We start from the raw sequence: 18,441 nt of genomic DNA, 5'->3' as shown, positions 1-18,441 counted from the left end.
TATCTGTGGGTCATGGGCGGGGAGGCCCCCTGCGTGAACCCCTACTCTCAGCCGCTGGAGGTCCCCCCGCGGCAGGCCCCACCTTCGGCGGTGCAGCTGGCCGAGGACGACTCGTTCGCGCTCGCCGCCGTGTACCCGCCCGGGCAGGTTAGTCGCCCTGTGTCACCCTGACTTGTGGAATGTAGTCAGCCTTCTTTAAAGCTGTGAATGTGTGGTATACACACTGTGCTGCCCTGGCCCAGGCCTGTTCATGTGAAAATCACATCTGCAGGATCGGAAGTTTGAGGCTGCATTTTATGGTCGGATACCATGATTGCCGCATACAAGAGACCCAGAATGTTCTGTTTCTGAAATAAATGAGTAAGAAATATTTGTGCACATGCAGGGGCGGTTGCTGTCGGACATGTCAGCGAGCGAGCTGGCGCGCAGCACCAAGCCGCCCCGGGTGGTCCACCCTCTCGTTGCGGCAGGCCTCAAGCAGGTATGCATGCAACTCTTTCTCGGATATGTAGTGCTCTAAGAAACATCTGATTGGCTGAAGGGCACACTCCAGCTTGCACATCCTCGCGCGCTGATATGGGGTTGATGCCTGTGTCAGATCAGTGAGGATTGCATACCGGATGTGCCACAGTCTTCCACCCCTGTTCCTCAATCATGCTGCACATGCAAACACCACTTCCCAGTACACAGTGTGGTGAAGTGCTGGTGACTTGCAGGTCGACTTTGTGGGCCATGCTCAGAACCCCCACTTCAAACGTGGCCTGCCCAAGGGGGATGCCGCGCGCGCAGCTGCACCCCTGCGCAACCTCCGCCTTGAATCCAAGGCTGAGAAGTACGACCTGTGAGATTCCACCACTGTGCCACTTGTTGTTGAAAGTGTCGCATGGCTGTATAAAGGCATGTGATCATTGTATCCAATAATTGACCTGCCTGACTCTGTCACTCTCATGGCTTTCTTGGTCATCAAGTTCCAATTGTCAGTGCCTGAGGTAGCTGCTTCACAAGGTAAAGGGGGCATGTGGCAATGATTTCGTTGTAGACCCTCAGCAATCCTTGGAGTGGCGATGAGAGCCCTGAGTGCTGATGCTCTCAACAACATGACTGCCATAGATGGACTGCAACTTGTGGAACAGCTTCTCATCACTTGAAAGTCCCTTGCTGCCGTTTCACATGTAGCGTCCAGTCGATTTGTATTTTGTGCCATGCGCAAAAGTGAATTTACAGTGTGTTGTGCATCCACAGGGGTGATGGCCAGGCAGAGCGGGCACGCAAGCGGGCAGCTGCCGGGCAGTCTGGGCTGCCCGAAGGGTACCGCCATGTCACTCTGCGCCAGGTGCCTCCCTACCTCATCCTTCACCATTTTAATTTCATGTCGGACGCCACTGCTGGAATTCAAGCTTGTCCACACAACAGTATTTCTACTCTTCACGTTCTCCAGTCGTTGAGGATAAGCTACGTCAAGTAACACCTGGAACATTGCTTTTCCGTCTTCACACAACAGTCAAGTAGATGATAGACTGCTTCACATATCCTCTAGTTTGCTTTGATTGGGATCGTGGTCAGGAACTGCAGAGCGGGGCCAGTGCGATCTGCAACACTAGCAAGACTGAGGTTGCTTGATTTGGCTGGTTTAGGTGCACAGCAGCCGCTTTGACGAGTTTGACTTTGCGCTGCACAATCCCACGCGATTCGCCGGCCTGGAGAACGAGATCGCCAACTGCTACGCCAACTCACTGGTCCAGGTGTGCCGCCTTAGTCAAAGACACATTCGCCGCAATTGTTAGGATTATGATAAGCTGGTGGAAATATGAGTTAAGCGTTTTCTTGTTTTCATGGGTAAGATGGACACGTGAAGTACACACAGATGTCACGTATTTAGATCTTTTTGTAAATCAAGAAGCACATTTGATGTCCCGGCACAATCGCTAATCATTTACTCCAACTTGTTCTTGTCTCTGACGTGTTTCAGACTGCTGTTGGCCAAGAGCCACCCCAATATTCTACCAGGGTCATGCAAGCAGTTTCTGACGTCTGCTTGTGCTTTCCAAGATTCTGCACTTCATGCCCAACCTGATACGCTGTACTGCTGCTGTGGGCTGATTGATGTCTTTATATAGTGCTCACTGCATGCAGTCATATTCTGATTATGTCTGCTATGCCGCCAGGTGCTGTACTTCATCCCGGAACTGCGAGCAACGATGCTGGCGGTGCGGCCGGACCCCAAGGAAGAGTTCAGCCTGCTGGACGAAGTGACGCTGTTGTTCAGGATGCTTCTGGCGGGGGGCCCTGCCGCTTGCCAGGCCACAAACCTGCTGCGCGCTCTGCGCCAGAACAAGGGCGCCGCCGCGCTTGGATTGCTTGAGACTCACTCGCAGCGCTCTGGGGAAAACAGCGATATCGAGGCGGGTTGCACCTCTTCTTGTTGTTTTTTTTTGCTGTGTATATTTCTGATTCAATGTTTCTGAGATTCTTAGAGGCGCGCACTTGCAGCGCTCTGGCGAGAATAGCGACACCAAGGTGGGATTGCCACGGGAGTCTTCAAGATAGTCGATTTGTCTGCATCTACAATCTGATAATATAATGTGTCGCATTGCTGGCTTCCATCTGCGCCTTGTATAGCGTTGACGCCTGAAACAAACATGTTTGGGGTAGCTGATCCCCTTACAGCAATTCATCCTCGTTGACTGTCTGAGGTACCGCTTTGGATGCTATTTCAACAATGTCCAACTCTTGCTATGCTGCGCGCAGGTGGAGACGAACAAGGAGAAGTCTCTGCCGCGGCGGGTGCAGTCGCTGCAGCGATTCCTGCTGGAACGCCTGCGCAGCGAGCTAGCCCAGCGCAGATCCCAGCCGCCGCCCGGTACACCCCTTTCAGGTCAGCAACAAAAAGGAGCGGCAAAGAATTCCCCGCAGCCTAAAGAGGCCGCCGATGGGGACGCCGCGGGACGGCGGCCTAGGGGCGACGGTGGCGGCACGGGGGGACCCGCGCCTGATCAGGCTGCGGATCTAATCAGCAAGGGTAGTAAGGTGGATGGATGGGGCGAAGAAGTTGTAGGACTGGCGGAGGATGTCGGGTGGCCGTCTCCGGAGCAAACGGCGGCGGGTTTGGACGGCCTGTTTGGGGTGTTGATGCAGCAGCGCATCCGCTGCCTGTACGGGGAAAAGGCCGAGACGACCCAGGACATCCTCTCCTTCCAGGTGGGCTTCTTGATTTTTGCATAACTTGTGAGGCTATAGTCCTATTGGGGCCATACAAGAGGTCGTGCATTTCCATCTGTGTCGGCTGATGCGTGCTCTTTGACTGGCTACTAAGACACTTGCCCGCTTCAGGCTCTGTTCCAATTGACATTAGAGTCTCCTAGAGCTTAGTATGTATCGGGTAATGCTCCAGCAGGTTCTGTCATGATGATGGCAATCGTCATCCGTTCATGCCCTGAATACTGAAATGCATGTATTGAAAACCTGTCGAAGGGTGAGCACTCACTCATGGGAGCGGCTGCGTGCGCTGCTGCAGGTGGAGCTGCAGTATCCGCCGGCCAAGGAACGCCCGACAGGCTCAGGCGGCACCACCGCGCTGCAGCCGCTATCCTTCCGGCCCGGCGATGCGCCAAAGGCCGCCGCAATGCCGCTGTGGGCGCCCGATCAGGTATTGTACACTTTTTATTTGGTGTGTAGATTCCGCTAATGAAAGCATTCGGCCGGTACATATGAGGTTCTAGAAGCTCTGATTACGTCTCTGACAACCTTCACCGATGCTAGACTACTAATTTCTATCAGTGGAGGCGTCTGATATTCGTGCAGATCTGTAACTGTGAGGATTTTCAGGGGCATGCCAGAGCCGAAAGGAATCCTGCATGTGTCTGTCGATGACTAACATTATCAACATAACTGAAATTTTTACTGGACGGCGTAATGTGGATGCCTGCAGTCAGCTTGGGAGTCCTGATTTAGGGCCACGTGGTGCTAGCGTGTTACCCAGCTGGCAGGCGGGAATGGGTTGATGAGTAGGCCTTACAATGGCCGTGATGACAAATGGTGACAAATGAAACTGGATTTCCTCTGCGTGCAGGTGCGGCCCAGCTTCTCGGAGCTGCTGGCAGCTTCACTGAAGCCGACGGCTGACATGCGCGCGTGGTTTGACGACCGGCTCAAGTACCAGCATGTGCAGCAGCAGCGCCTGCCCAAAAAGCTGCCCACGGTGCGTGCTCGCCTGCCCACCCTCCTTGCAACTGCTATTGAGCTGCTTTGCTGCTCATGCAGATGATTCCATGCAGATAATATTTTATCTATTTTATTTATAATATTATATAGCAACATTTGTGAGCTGCTGCGGATCTCTGCCTACCCTATCACATTTATCTCTAGCCCACGCCCTTGACATATTTGCAAGGATCTAAAGGTCAAGCTGTGGACTTCTTGTTTTTAAAATATGCAATTTCATTGGTTTACTCGTGCTCCAATGCAGGCTCCCCTTGTCGCTCACCATGTGCTGTTCCTCTTGGCAGATGGGCGAGAATACTGCGTGTTCCGAGATCCCGCCTTGCCATGACTCAAAATAGATGGCATGACTTCTCCAGATTCCCCAAACTGACGGGCACGCCCCCTGACAGGTGCTGGTGGTGAGCTCGGGCCTGCTGGACACAGCTGACCTGGTCTGGTGGCAGCCCTACAGCGGCAGTAAATCCCCTAGGCGCCGCTCCTCTGCCTGGCTCCCCTGGGCCATCGAAGTCACCTCCAACTGCCTCACCTCCGAGGTACTGCCCTGCCATCCCAGAATCTCTTGTGTGATATGTCTGTTGTGCTAGAAAATGAATGCTCCGGTCGTGGACTTTCTTATGTCTTGCATTGCTCCGAGCAAGCCTGTCTTTGCAGCCCTCCTATCAAGCTGTACACTGAAATTGAGACACTGCGAGGGCATTACAGTACCTGAGCTCCGGTAAAAACCTGTTTATCGTGTCCACTGGCATTGATCTGCCGTGATAGGCATCCATAGCGCCCAGATTGTTATCGTCTTTCTGGCTGAGGTTCTTTCCTGCCATGCGGGCGCAGGTGACTGTGAGGGAGGCTGACAACGCCGCGGACCTGGCGACCCCAGCGGATGACTCACCAGATGAGTCAGCATTGCCAGAACAGGCAACAACTGCAGAAAAGGGAACGCCGCCCTCCGGCAGCGGCAGCGCCCGAGCGGTGTACGAGCTGACGGCGCTGGTGGCGCACGTGCTGGAGGACGGGGGAGCGAAGGAGAAGGGGAAGGGGAAAAAGGAACCCATCGAGGACGAGGGGCACATTGTTGCGCACATCAAGGTCCGGCCTATATACATACATGACAAGAGGAAAATCTCAAAAGAAAGTGCAACCCTCTGGCATCACATGGTAACTAAGTATCGACAAGTGTGGCATTACCTCTGAAGGGCTGACGGTATGACCCTGGTCCTTTTGGCAGTTTTGGGGTCCTTAAATAGCAGATCCCTCTGAAATTTGCAGCGGTGAGATTGTGCTTTGAAAATGGATTTGATTATGAATTTAAATGAAACAGGGCCTGTTCTGGCGCAGGTGCTGCCGCCGTATGTGCAGCCTGGCCGGGGCTTTTTGCCAGACGTGGCCGACGTCTCGTCTCCGGGGGCGTCCCCACTGCCGATCGGCTTCGGCCGCGCGCGCCCGGCGCCAGCCTCACGGCTGAGCCTCTCGCCCCCGCAGAACAGCGCCGCAGACCGTGTGATATTTGCCTCCCCGGTCAAAACAGACGGGAGACTCGACGCCTCCACCGTGGAGCCTGACATGCCTGCAGCCGCAGCCGAGGATGCAGGCTCTGCCGCACAGTCAAACAACACTGGGGCTGCAGGAAAGGAGTCAGAGTCGTTGCTTAATCAAGGAGCTGCAAGCCCGGCGCGTGAGACGACAGATGGTCCCAGCTCAGCTGAAGCACCAGTGCTCAGTCTGTCATCCGACGCGGCGGTTGCGTCAGAGCTTTCAGAAATTGCAGAGCTGAACGGCACGAAAGCAGACATCGATATCGCTGACGGGGAGAAGTTCTCTCCAGAGCAGAGCAGCAAGGCAGCCGATGTTGGCAATGCAGCGGAGGCGAGCACAGCAGACGGAGACGCCGGGGTCACAGTGAAGATACAGGGGTTGGAGCTCGATCGCAGCTCGGAGCCGGCGGCGATCGCGGCCGCGCGAAGCGGCTCGCTGCCTGGAGCTGCCCGGCCGGGCAGCGACGACGCCGCCGCTGCGGCCAACCCTGCGGCGGAGCCGTTAGCGGCAAGCCAAGAGGCATCGAATCAGGTATGAGTCATCCCTGTAAATTATTTGCTGTGACAGCTCTCAGCGGATGACCCGTTCTGAGCTGCCAGGGTTGTCTGGAGAGATGTCTTGCATGAGTGGGGGGGGCTGCTTGCACCTGTCATCCTCTCATGTTTGGAGTCCGAGCTGTGGAAAATTTATGCATTATCAGGGATGAAGCAGCAAAGCAGTAGCAACAAGTTCCCCATCTGCGCTGCTGCACAGGGGGATGCGAGCGGGCCGCTGGAGTTGCAGGGGAGTCCACCGCTGCCGCTAATAGCGCTGGGAAAAGGCAACGCCGCGGGAGTGGCGCCCCAGAGCCGCGCGAACTGGCTGCTGTTCAACGACTTCTGCGTGACACCCACGAACGCTGCGGAGGTGACTCAGCTGTACGGTCTGCAGAAGGTTCCCTGCCTCCTCTACTACAAGCAGGCACGCCCCTCTCAATTTTTTCCGACTTGTCTATAACTTCTGTTTACAGCATTACTTCTCGAAGGCGAGGCCCGGCCCTGCAATGCATCTAGCAAGGAATCGCGGGATATTGCAGCGTGTGTGAGACTGCATACATGGTGCGCGCTGTTTTTGTGTTTCACAGTTGAATAATTCCATGGATTGGTGAACACAGCATTCAGTGAGAAGATACACTTTTTGTTGCATGCAGGTGAACAGCATCCAGGCGGCTGCTCAGCTGCCAATGATGCCAGAGCAGGCGCCGGTGCTGTCATTCGAATCCTTCTGCCAGCTCTGCAACGCGCCCCCTCTGCAGGTGAGTCATGTGGCGTACAGACATGTCTGAGGGATGCAAAATTACAACTGTCATGGTTGTCGGCGCCCCAATGGGCCTTTCGTCCAGCACTTTCTGGCGGCCCAGTTGCCAGATGGACTGGGAAACCAACGCAAATGCCACATGCTGAAGGAGACAATGCACAGGAAAATATGGGTATCTTTCTGTCCATCGCCCTTTTCCGTGCTTGGCTTTTGACCTGGTCGCCCTTTCCATCTGGCATCTCTCTTGCATCCTTGGATCAATCATGTGGTCCAATTCTGCAATGCTGGCATCCAAACACCCTCTTGCCACTTTGGGGAGGACAGGCTTCTTTTTGTTCCGGCCTAAGACTCCCTATTGGGTATTCCTCACAGTGGGACGTTATGTTTGCAGAATGAATGCACCACTTTATGTATGAGTGGCGCAATGATGCACTTAGATCTGATTGAAAATCTGTTGCTTTAATTGCAGTCCCCGGCGGCGGCGCGGCTCAAGTCGCCGATATTCAAGCCGCTAGGAGCGGATGAGGAGGTCAAGCCGGGGACGCTGCTGGGCATCGACACGGAATTCGTCGCGCACTCGCCCCCGGACAAGGTCATGCGAGGGTAGGTGAACAATTAATTATATCACAAATCTTCAGTGCGCACCATCAAGATTGCGTGGGTTCTCAACCAGGGGGTCAGGGAGGTGTACACCGCATGGGGGCAAATCAAGTCCAAGAGCCCATCTCATGCTATGTGGACCTTCTTTTCATCCTGAATCAAAGAACAAGTGTCCTTGATGGTGCGTACTATATTGCAAACCAGCATCCAGATTCACCGGAGACTCCTTCAACACTGAGAATCTGCTGGTGTTTTAGGATGATCGTGCTGATCAAGTTTTCCTAGGGAATGTGTTCAGCTTGGAGACACCTAGAAATAAGACGGGCCAGCACCCGACAGATTGGTGCCAAAGCCCTGCGGGGCTGGGGGGTTCAAGCAGAGAGGTATCAGGCTTAGTCATTGCGAATGCCGCGGAAGGAGACAGGGCTGCCTTGCCATAGAGTCTATATGCACCCGTGCAACACGCCCCGGCCCTTTGATCATAATGAACAGAAAGTGACCCGAGCCAGGAATAGATTCTATATTCCCTGCTTTGCATGTCATGCAATAGATTGCTCACTTTGGGTGGGTCATGTTAGTCTCACATGCACCACAGAGAATCCCCTCCAGGGAATCTAAATAATTGTGCAGGGGGATTGAGGTGGAGACGCGGCCGTCGCGGCTGGGCTTGGGGCGGGTGAGTGTGGTGCGAGGGCAGGGGCCCCTCTCCGGCCGCGCATGCATCGACGACTACATCCGCGCCACCGAGCCCATCTTCGACTACCTTACCAAGTGGAGCGGCCTGGTGAGCGCTTGTTCTTGCTTCTTGAACTCATGATGTCATGATGATGTCATCCTCTGGCTTGGCTCTCGTTTGTCACTGCTGTGCGCCTTCGAAGTTGTCATTTGTGGTCACTGTTGCCCGCCGACTTTGCAATTTCGAACAGTGGCTGATAGGCGGTCCCCTGGTTGTGAGGTTTCTCTTCAGAGGTCTGCTCCATGTTCCAGAGCTCTGACCTGGGCAATAGAGAACCAATCACTTTAGAGAAGGAGAGATGCAGGCATCAAGGCAGAGCAAGCGCCAGAGGCAACTGCGGCACATGAACATTATGCGGCAACAATAAGACAGTTGCAATGATGACAAAAGAAAATTTTGAGTCAGTGCTGAGTCATACAGCTGACATGGCAGGTGCCAGGTGACCTGGACCCGGCGCAGTCGCGCCACCACCTGACCACCCACAAGGCGGCCTACCTCAAACTGCGCTACCTGATCGACGCGGGCGCCATCTTCGTTGGCCACGGCCTCAAGAAGGACTTCCGCATGCTCAACATCCTCGTGCCCCCCGCACAGGTGCGCCTTCTCTGCCCCCCTTGTCATAATAAAAATTATTATTATTATTTTATTACACGATTTCCCTGCCAAGAGGCAAGGTGCGTCCTGCAGACAAGCTGCAGTTAAAGGCTGCCATATTCCTACCCCTTGATGGACTCGCCAGATCCAAGCAAGACCCAATCAACCGTGGGCACGGTGCTCGGTATTTGTACCGCCCCCCGCCAGCCGGGGCCATGTTTATTGTGCAGTTCGGTAAATTCAAAGCCAGAGGACATATGGCATACACACAGGGCGTCTGCAGCCACATTTTGGGCCTTACAAAAGTCTGCAGGATAGCAGTGACTCATGGCAGCAGCGAATAGGAAGGCAAATATGGTGTGCATGATCAGCTGGTGAAAGGACGTCAGCTGATGCTTAAAGTTCCTGAGGTGATTTGGTCGAGCAAAGGTGGCTAACTTTTGCTCAATCTGCTCTCTCAGGAAGATTTTGGCAGCACTTGCTCTCCAGTCATCTGCCTCTTGGCTCCCATACCAACGCAGATATGACCCCGCTCTGCTCTGCTCTGGGCTGCTCTTCGTACATAGCATGCACGATGAGCAAAAGACACTGGGATGCTCCTTTTTGGAGCCCAGGAAGCAGCCATGCGCATAAGCAGATTGACAGACCAGAAGCGCTTTACAGCAAATTCGCCCTGCATGATTTCTCTGCAAAAGGTTCAGAGAGCACATCTGCAGCTGTCCCCCAGCTGGTGTGTAATCACTGGGGATGCCCACCAGTCACAGAGGCACATATTATGTGATTGCACCTTTGCGCAGACTTGTAAAACCCGTGGACCCTGTGCTGTCTCCCAGGTGGTTGACACGGTGGAACTGTTCCACTTCAAGCGCCAGCGCAAGCTGAGCCTGCGCTTCCTGGCGGGCTACCTGCTGCGCGCATCCATCCAGCAGGACACCCACGACTCTGTCGTCGATGCGCGCACCGCCCTCTCCCTCTTCCAGGCACGCAATCGCTGCTCCCTTGATAATAACAGGATTATGTGAAGACCTGAAATTAGGGCTGAGTGTTTTAAATGTAGGCGTTGTAAATGTAGCCGGACCGCGCTCTCCCTCTTCCAGGCACGACTGCCACGCTTCTGGCCCCTCTTGAACACATTGTTGCATGTCCTTGTTCCAGGCGGGACCGCAAGACACCCCTCCTTTGTGAACACATTTTCATTTGTCCCTCTTCCAGGCACATATGATCAGCGCTACCTCCGCTCTCTCCATTCCAGCACACAGTGACTGCGTGCCAGACGTCGGGCCTGCTGCAACCCACAAAGCTTGGCAAAATCGAGCATAATGACAGTTTACATGCAGAGCCGCAACAGCACTGGCACATGTTTCCTTCGTGGAGACGAAGACTGGCCAGCTATGCCGGCAGAAACATGGTTCTCGAGTGCAGAGTCACACTGCCAAATTGCAAAGCAAATAAGAGTCATCCTGTAACTGATCGTTGTTCTGTGCACAGGTGTATGAGGAGCTGAATGCGGCGGGGAAGTTTCAGGAGAAGCTGCTGGAGATGTACCGCTGGGGAAAGGCCAACGGATGGGACAGCGCTCCAGCGCAGCAGGCCCCCAAGTCCTGACAGCACACATTCAAATTCAAATTCAAATTCAACCGCCTTCAAAGTTTGATCAAATACAGCTGTGACTATGACAAACATGTAGAGAACACGGAGCAATTTTACACACTGTGTGATATGCACCCAATTGAATCTGATGTCTGACTGACCAGCAGATGCTTGTGCTGTCCGATTTTGCCAGTATGCATGAAGGCCCAGCCGATAGTATCCTTGCAAAAAGACGCGCAGAGCATGCATGAAAAATGTGAGTGGGAAGAAAAGTTGAACCCCCAAAACAAAGTCTGAATTCCTTAGCATGTCAGCAGTGGGCGCATTCAATTGCTGCATCTGATAAGTGTTGCAAGCATATTTTTGAATCAGTGAGTCGTCCTTCCTAGCAGAACAGTGTGGTGTCGGTGCAATATCCGTAACCTTGTAAAAATCTGGACTGAGAGAACCATGCGCCCAAAAAGACTTTAATCCCTTTGCATTGTGAGATCTACACTGCCTTGGATTCTGACATTCCTGCTTGCAGGATTATTCCAGTCACGCGACTGCAAATACACAGCCTTGCTGGGATCATGTGCTCTGTCATGCCAGTGCCGTGTATATGCAATTTCACAAAGATTATTTACAACGTCGCAGCAGCTTTGCACAGTTTGTACGCAGCTGCACACTTTGCAGCTGGCGCTGACTGTGCCCATCCAATCTGCACAACATCTACTAGCTATAGCATCAGTGTGGACCTGATCTGTCTTGCACTGATACTTTTCCCAGCATATGTGCATTTCAGGCTAGAACGACAAGACATCTAGGTGAAGTCAGCAACAGTGGCCTGCCTATCGCTTTTGCAACTCAACTCCGCCCTTTGACCTTCAGCATTCTTGGCAGCCACAGTTTGGCAGTTGCTCTTCTGAGGCCACTTGCTAGCATGCATGCACAAGAAACACTGGGCCAATTGCAGGAGGAAGCCATGGACACACCCATAGTGACTCTGGAAAAGCCTGCAAACGAAATTTTCTAACGAGCAGGCATTATTCACATCTAAAAACAATGTGTCTCTGCGCATGCATGCATACGGGACTGTTCCCTGCGCCTGTTTCTGACCCGGAGATTGGTCTGGAACATTTTGCACGCGAAGCTGACACACAGCTTGCATAAAAGGGCTGATGTGCTTCTGGGCTGACCGTAGTCATCAATCTAGAAAACTGCTGGCAGCTGCAAAAAGCCCTGACAAACTGGGAAAATCTATGCGCGGCATTTGCTCCCGGCTCGGCATGGATGTCAAGCATCCTGCTCCACCGGGTAATGGAAAAAAGCAGCCTAAGTGTGGTGTGCTGACTTTCTAATGTCACAACCCCTCACCTTGCAATGGGTTGGTGAGAGAATCTCGGGCCCCAAAGACACACCGGATCCGTGCAGTGAGCTGCGCCTCATTTCATCGGCTGGCTCCTATTGATGAAAACTTGACATGTGAATGCCCCCTTCATCCTTTCCTTGTCCACAGACACCCAAGTGAAAGTGAATAAGCTGTCTGCTGACGCATGAGATCTCCCTGGCAGGCCCTTTGGGCCTCGCCAGACCATGTACCCGTCCAAGCAATAGAAGTGATCTCTTCCTCCTTCTCTATCGCTCTAAAAAGGCGAAAAGCTGCGACTCTTGGGAGGATTCAAACCTCCTGGGTGGGTCCCACTTTGCATGCCCCACAATGCCTGCTACAAGGTCCTTGCGGCAGAATGTTTTCTTCCTTGCAACGAATTTTCCACCTGACCTGGTGCCAACCAAACTGGTGATCAGATTCTAATGTTGGTGCACGGCCGCCCTCACAAGCAAAGGGCCGGAGTGGCACGCCACCAAGTGCACTGCAGAGAGGAGTGCAGATCAGAGTCCCAGCGGCGATTCTTTTCTGATTCTATGCAGATCTTTTTATCCCTGTGATGGCCCTTCCTGTACAGGTGCCCTACAGGTGACCTGCCAGCCTTCCTTTTCACTGTGCTGTGCACCCTACGCCTGCACAAATGGCCCGCCCTAGCACATTGTCTAGCATGCTCATCCGAGCATGCAATTGAGGCCGCAAGGGTTGTGTGCTGTTTTCCTGTCTTCTGCTTGCAGGTGCATGCAAAGCATCTGATCAGCGCTGCACAAGCACGCATCAGACAAACGACAGCAGCACTTCGGCGGCGTCCGACTCAGTTTCCTCCAGCTTCACGTCCAGCTGCGGGGCGGCTGCCGCCCAGCGCGCCAGTTTTGGCGGCGAGGCCCCGGCCCGTGGCATGCCCTCTACCGGCTTCCCGGCAGGCGCCAATGCGCGCTTGTGAGCGTTGCGGGTCACCTGCATCTGCGGCAGGCAGATCTCCCATATTCAGCACTACCCCAGATATTGAACAAGGTTTTATCCTGATGAGTCCTATCGTCATCCAGTAAGATGCCATCAAGACAGGGAATTGGAAGACAAGCCTGACCTTTCTAGACTGTACCAGAGCCAGCATGACTTGCAACCATGGCATTGTCACTGCTTCACAGGTCAGCATTAGGAATGGCGCCACGCCTCTGTGAAGGCCCGTAAAGGCCAGAGCGAAAGGAAATGCACTTGGTGCCCAACGGCAAAGCTCAGTGTGTCTTTGGCGCTGACCAGCGCCGCACACAGTGAACAGGGCTCAACCTGTTCACTAGGAGTAATCAAAGAGCAACTCCTTGATTACCCCTATGTTCAATCCAAGGCACATGCTGGCAGGTGTCGGCAGGCCGTACCTCGGTGAGGACCCTTTCGCAGCCAGGCAGGGAGGGCGAGTGCTCAATAGGCCTGGATGCCGATGGTGCAGGCTCCAGGACGCACTGCTGTGGGGGCGGGTCCCTCCACGCCTCCGGCAGACGGCTGCGGCGCACGCAAAACAAACTTCAGATTCGACTTTCAGAAGGTGTCCAGTGGGATGCTGACTACAAAGGAGGCAATGGTGCATGCAGTTGTGTTGGCGGCAGCCGGGCCCGCAAGATGGCTTGCCGAGTAATGCAGAATTGCAGCACTGCATGGAAACAGAGGCTGCATGGAGTGCAAACGACATGGGCGGTATCTCTGCTTCATATCAAGGAGTGCCTAGTTCTTGCCTCAGGTTGGGAAACAGTATATCTGGCCGGCACTTTTACACATTGCCTTCCTACTGAAATGCTGAGATTGCGGAGCACATGGGCCTTCCATGGAGGACGATTGGGAGGGTGCTCACTTGATGACCACTTTCCTGCGCACGCCCCAGTGAAGCGCCTGTTCTTCTTCCACCTCCTGCTCCATTCGCGCGGCCGCCCTGCGTGTGCGGATTATGGGCTCCGTCGACACGTCCTGCAGTGACAAGAAACGCCCGGTCAGCTTGAAACAGCGCACATGCTGCAGTCCTGTGTGCTCCCTGTTTGAGAGCCTCCAGATGCCAGCAAATATCCCTTTACATACATTTTCACAAGGGGGATGCCTGAGAAAGTCTCAAGGTCCCCAAATACAGCAAAGAGGTCGCCAACATCCTTCGGTCAAGCCATCCTGGACAGCTGCCCGCAAGGCAAGGACCATATCCAGCTTGAATCAGCAATCATGCAATCAGCAGGCACCTCAGGGAAAAAAGGCAAGAACAGAAGGGTGCGCACGTCGGTGCTGCGCCCTCCAGAGTAGCCGGTGGAGTCCGAGTCGGATGCGCGCTCGCGCTTGGCGGCGCGGCGGCTGCGCCGCTGCGGCCGCTCTGGTGTGGCCGCGCGCTTGCCGGGTTCCGAGCGCCGCGTCGCGCAACGGCCCCCAGCTGGCGCCAGGTCAGCCATATCCATGTCCTCCGGCAGCACCAGCTGGGACGGGTGCGTGATTGACGCCGGCGGTGACTTGCCCTGCGCGTGCGGCTCCACATCACCTGCATCACCGCAGCCGTCCACGTCAGCCGTTGTTTGAAGGATTGCTCGCGCCCTGCACAACCCCCGCTTATATCCTTCATACTAGGTATGAGGAGGGACCTGCAGTGCGGCGTCGGGGTGCAGAGCCGAATGTCTTGTCACATGACGGCGTCTCCAAAACATGTTCAGCAATCATGCTTGCGGGCACAACAACAAAGCTGGTGTTGTTAACCAGCCTGTTGGGCTGGTGAGAGGAACATCAACAATTGCGCGCACCTGCGTCATCGGCTGCATCAGGGTCGTCATCAAGGAGAACCGGCTCGTCGGCCTCGTTCGCCTCCGCCGAGTCGGCCGGCGGCAGCTCGCACGCCGAGCACCTCTCACCAATGTCCATGTCCGCCATCAGATCCTCCTCGTCCAGGGGCTCCTCTTCCTCGGTTTCCATCCCCTGATCCAGGGGAGCTGCTTCGTCGTCTTCGGCAAATTCCAGGTACGCATCGGGCTCTTCGGCGCCGTCCGCCTCGGACCGGCCGACAGCCGCCTGCGCTGCCTGTCCCTTCACCTCGGTCATCAGCGCCGACATGTTCTGCTGCAGCAGCGCCCCCGCTATTGTCGGCCGGCCTGCGCAGGACACATCCGTTTACTTCAGCTCTTCAGCTGAACGCTGGTGCACGCCTGCTGTGATGCATGAAGGTACTCCCGATCGGCCCACTTGGCACCTGATTTGGAGGCCAATCGGGCACTGTGGCTCTTCATCACTAGTGCACGGCAATCTCCTTGTTCTGAAATAGCACAACAGTCAACAGTTGCAAGGGCACTCTACTGTGACACTGCGCCCTGTCACTCTTGATTTGGCAACAGGATGTGAGCATCAAGATGAATGATAAGAGCAGGTGAGTAAGTATGGAGCATGGTGAGGTTCTGCACACCAGTGGATAGCTGCTGGCCAACAGAGTTCCAGATGGGCAGTCCAGGGCGCTTCATGGCCATGGACGCCCGAGACGGCAGCGCTGATGCCAAGCTGTCCTCATCTGCAAACCTGCCCTGGCGCGGAATGCCCCACCCACCCTGCACAACACAATTCCTCCTCTCAGACCATGAAACCGCGCTCTCTGTGAACCTTCACCCTGTGCCCTGCAGGGGGACACACAGCGGGGCAAGCAGAAAACAACCCTGGCACTCTTGACAGGACCCTGATCTAAGCTCTAGAGGCTTGAGTATGTGCAGGAGACACTGAGAGTTAATATCTCTGGACCATTTCAGTGCAGAAGGCACCAAGGCTTGACATCTCTACACATTGGTATCCAGTGGACCTGAAGCTACACCTCATGACCGAGAAGACAGATTGACATGAGGCTGCTACATGCAGGGTTTTGTAGCAACTGTCATGTATGCCTGATCAGGTGCGGACCATGGGATCATCGGTCACTGGCAGGTGGGCGGAGTCTGTGGCTTGCAGGGTGAATTCGCGGCTGAAGCCCGCTCCGGAAGGCGCGCTCTGGCGCGACTGCACTGGCTGCCCCGAGGCCCCGGCAGGTGTGCTCTGAATGCACACATTGAATCACATTGAACATAACTTAATTCATCCATTCAACATCACCTCTGTGTGAACGCTTGTTTTCCAAAATGCAAAGCTACACATAGCTGTGCTGGTGCCATGCCATGACACGCAGCACATCCACCGTACATGTATGAGTCATGTCAGTGCCTGACATTCAAGGCCCTCTCAAGACAGGCAAGACCCACAAGGACGGTGAATGCACACAGCAAGCAAACTGGATAAAGGGGAGTGACAGGGCAGGTGCCCACCTGAGGGTGCTGTGATGGAGCAGATTGCGAGGCGTGCTGTGCATGGGAATGCACGGAGCTTGAGACCGGCACCTGCTCGCCACCACCTGTCCCCCCCATGTCTGATGAGTCCGTGCCATTGTTGAGGCAGGCCACGCACCTGCAAACACTTGTCCTTGTCAATAAGGGATAGCCACATGCAGCTGTCAGGAAACCGCTGGGCAGTCCCTTGCTGACTTCTCAGGAGCTGGCAAGCCATCTTCAGTAAAGAGCTCACTACAAGGTAGAGCAACTGTCTCTAAGAGCGGGAGGACCACTGCATATCCTGGCACTCTCCGAAAGCATTGGGTGCAGCACAGCCATGCATGCAAAGGAGGGGTGTTCCTTCCAGGCTACTTTGGGCAGGCAGGAACCATACTCAGATGACTCAATTTATACCAATCTTTGAACAATTGCACGATTGAGTAATGGTATGTGGGAGAGTGCGCGCACCTGCACGAGTCGGTGCAGCGCACGCCGACGAGGAAGCACTCGCAGTACTTCTTGAGGCAGCGCGACTTGCGGCAGGCGCAGCCCTTGACATGGCCCCCGCTGGCGTCCAGCACCTGTTGGTTGCAGCATTACTAATTTATGTATCCCACAAAACATGCTTCAACATGGAACGCAACCTTTCAGAGCTATCAATCCCGCAGAAGAGGCATTACAAGCGGAGGGTCTATCAATGAGAGCTTCACATCCCCGCAGAGAGGCTATATGTAGGCTGATATTAAGATTCAGATGGAGAGAAAAGACGAGTTGGGGGAAGTTCCTTACCCGAGTGACCTTCGGCTTGAAGGCGGTGGGGTCCTTGACCATGATGAACTTGCGCGCCTTGAACACTGCGTTGAGCGTGTCGGTGCGGTTCTCGCAGTCTTTGCACATGCACGCGTCGTTGCAGAACAGCCCTGCGCCAGCAGATAGAACCGAGCAATCAGCGCAGGCCCTCTCCTATGAACCAAGTCTGACATGGGCACAACCGTGACAGCATGGAAACAGGCAACAATGCAATATCATCAGATAAAGAGGTGGGATGCACTGTTCACTTTCAAAACTTGCAAGCAGTCGTCATGAGGGAAACATGCAGGCCTGACACAATCATGCCAAGCAGGTGAGCTTGAAACGCAGTGAACATCATGAGCGCATAGAATGGCGCACCAGTGGCGAAGCAATCGCAGTAGAGTTTCAGGCAGCGCGACTTCTTGCACTTGCAGGGCTTCACTTCCGAGGAGGCGGCCGCCTCGCCAATGGTGGCGCCTGGGTCATCCCCCTCCTGCTCGGGGGCCCCGGGGGCAGACCCCCCGGCGACGGCCACGTCGGCCAGCGCGGTCACCAGCATGCGCGCGCTCTCAGGCCGCTCCGGGGTCGGGGTTGGGGCACGCCGCCGCTCGACAGGAGCCATCTGCCGCGCCGCACGCTCCTCGCTGATCCTCTCGTTAAACTCGCGCTCCTCAAACTCGCGCTCCTGCTCCTGGAAGGCCCGGTGGGACATCGGCGGCCCAGCCGGCGGCCGCGGCGGCGGCGGCGGCACGTCGCGCGGCAGGATGAACGGCACCTGCCGCATCATCGGCGGCCCAGCCAACGCCGCCGGCGCCGAGGCCGGCGGCTGGCCCGGGCGCGCGTACGGCTGCGGCTGCGGCGCTGTCCCGTACCTCCCGTGGATGCGCTGGGGAGCGAAGGCGAGCGCCGCCAGCTGGGCGGGCGGCAGGTGCGGGTTGCCTCCGGCGGCCTGCATGGACGGCTGCGCGGGCGGGCCGGCCCCGACAGGGCGGCTCATGATCGGTGCAGTGGGCATCGACCGCGGATGCATGGCGACGTTGAGCTGCCAGCGCTGCTGCTGCGGCTGCCCGGGAATGAAAGGCATTCCAGTGCTCCCCTGGGGTTGCCCCTGCATTATGGGCGTCAGCCGCTGCGGTACCTGCTGCATCTGCTGCTGCTGCGGTGGAGGCAGCATCTGCCGCTGTTGCGGCTGCTGCGGTGGCAGCTGCATGTGCTGTTGCGGGGCCGGCAGCACTGGCATCTGCAGCCTGGGGCCTGCCTGCTGCAGGCTCCCCAGCATGCCAGCGGAGTCAGGGCCGGCCGCGGGTGCGGGGGATGACAACAGCGGGGATTCCTCTCCGAGCAGCTGCTGGGTGAATGTCTGCGAGCTGGCTGGCCTTTCCTGCGGTTGCGCAACCTCGCTGGTAGGCGCAGGG

The 18,441-nt window shown here is 55.5% G+C and overlaps 2 protein-coding genes across 2 annotated transcripts; one reads left to right on the top strand and one right to left on the bottom strand.

Annotated features, from left to right (window-relative positions):
- Nucleotides 1-7,582: 7,582 nt before the first annotated feature.
- On the top strand, nt 7,583-9,999 carry COCSUDRAFT_11799 (Exonuclease; the record flags this gene model as incomplete). The annotated part of the gene is made up of 4 exons (XM_005651370.1): nt 7,583-7,650; nt 8,278-8,431; nt 8,816-8,977; nt 9,811-9,999. Coding segments are annotated over 4 exons (573 nt in total), but the record flags the coding sequence as incomplete, so codon positions are not given.
- Nucleotides 10,000-16,728: 6,729 nt separating this feature from the next.
- On the bottom strand, nt 16,729-17,438 carry COCSUDRAFT_9768 (hypothetical protein; the record flags this gene model as incomplete). The annotated part of the gene is made up of 3 exons (XM_005651369.1): nt 16,729-16,815; nt 17,033-17,154; nt 17,405-17,438. Coding segments are annotated over 3 exons (243 nt in total), but the record flags the coding sequence as incomplete, so codon positions are not given.
- Nucleotides 17,439-18,441: the final 1,003 nt, after the last annotated feature.

The sequence above is a fragment of the Coccomyxa subellipsoidea genome (assembly GCF_000258705.1).
Source record: "Coccomyxa subellipsoidea C-169, whole genome shotgun sequence".
Lineage (NCBI taxonomy): Eukaryota > Viridiplantae > Chlorophyta > Trebouxiophyceae > Coccomyxaceae > Coccomyxa > Coccomyxa subellipsoidea.
Note: the sequence above shows the minus strand (reverse complement) of the source record. Positions and strands in the feature narration are given on the sequence as shown.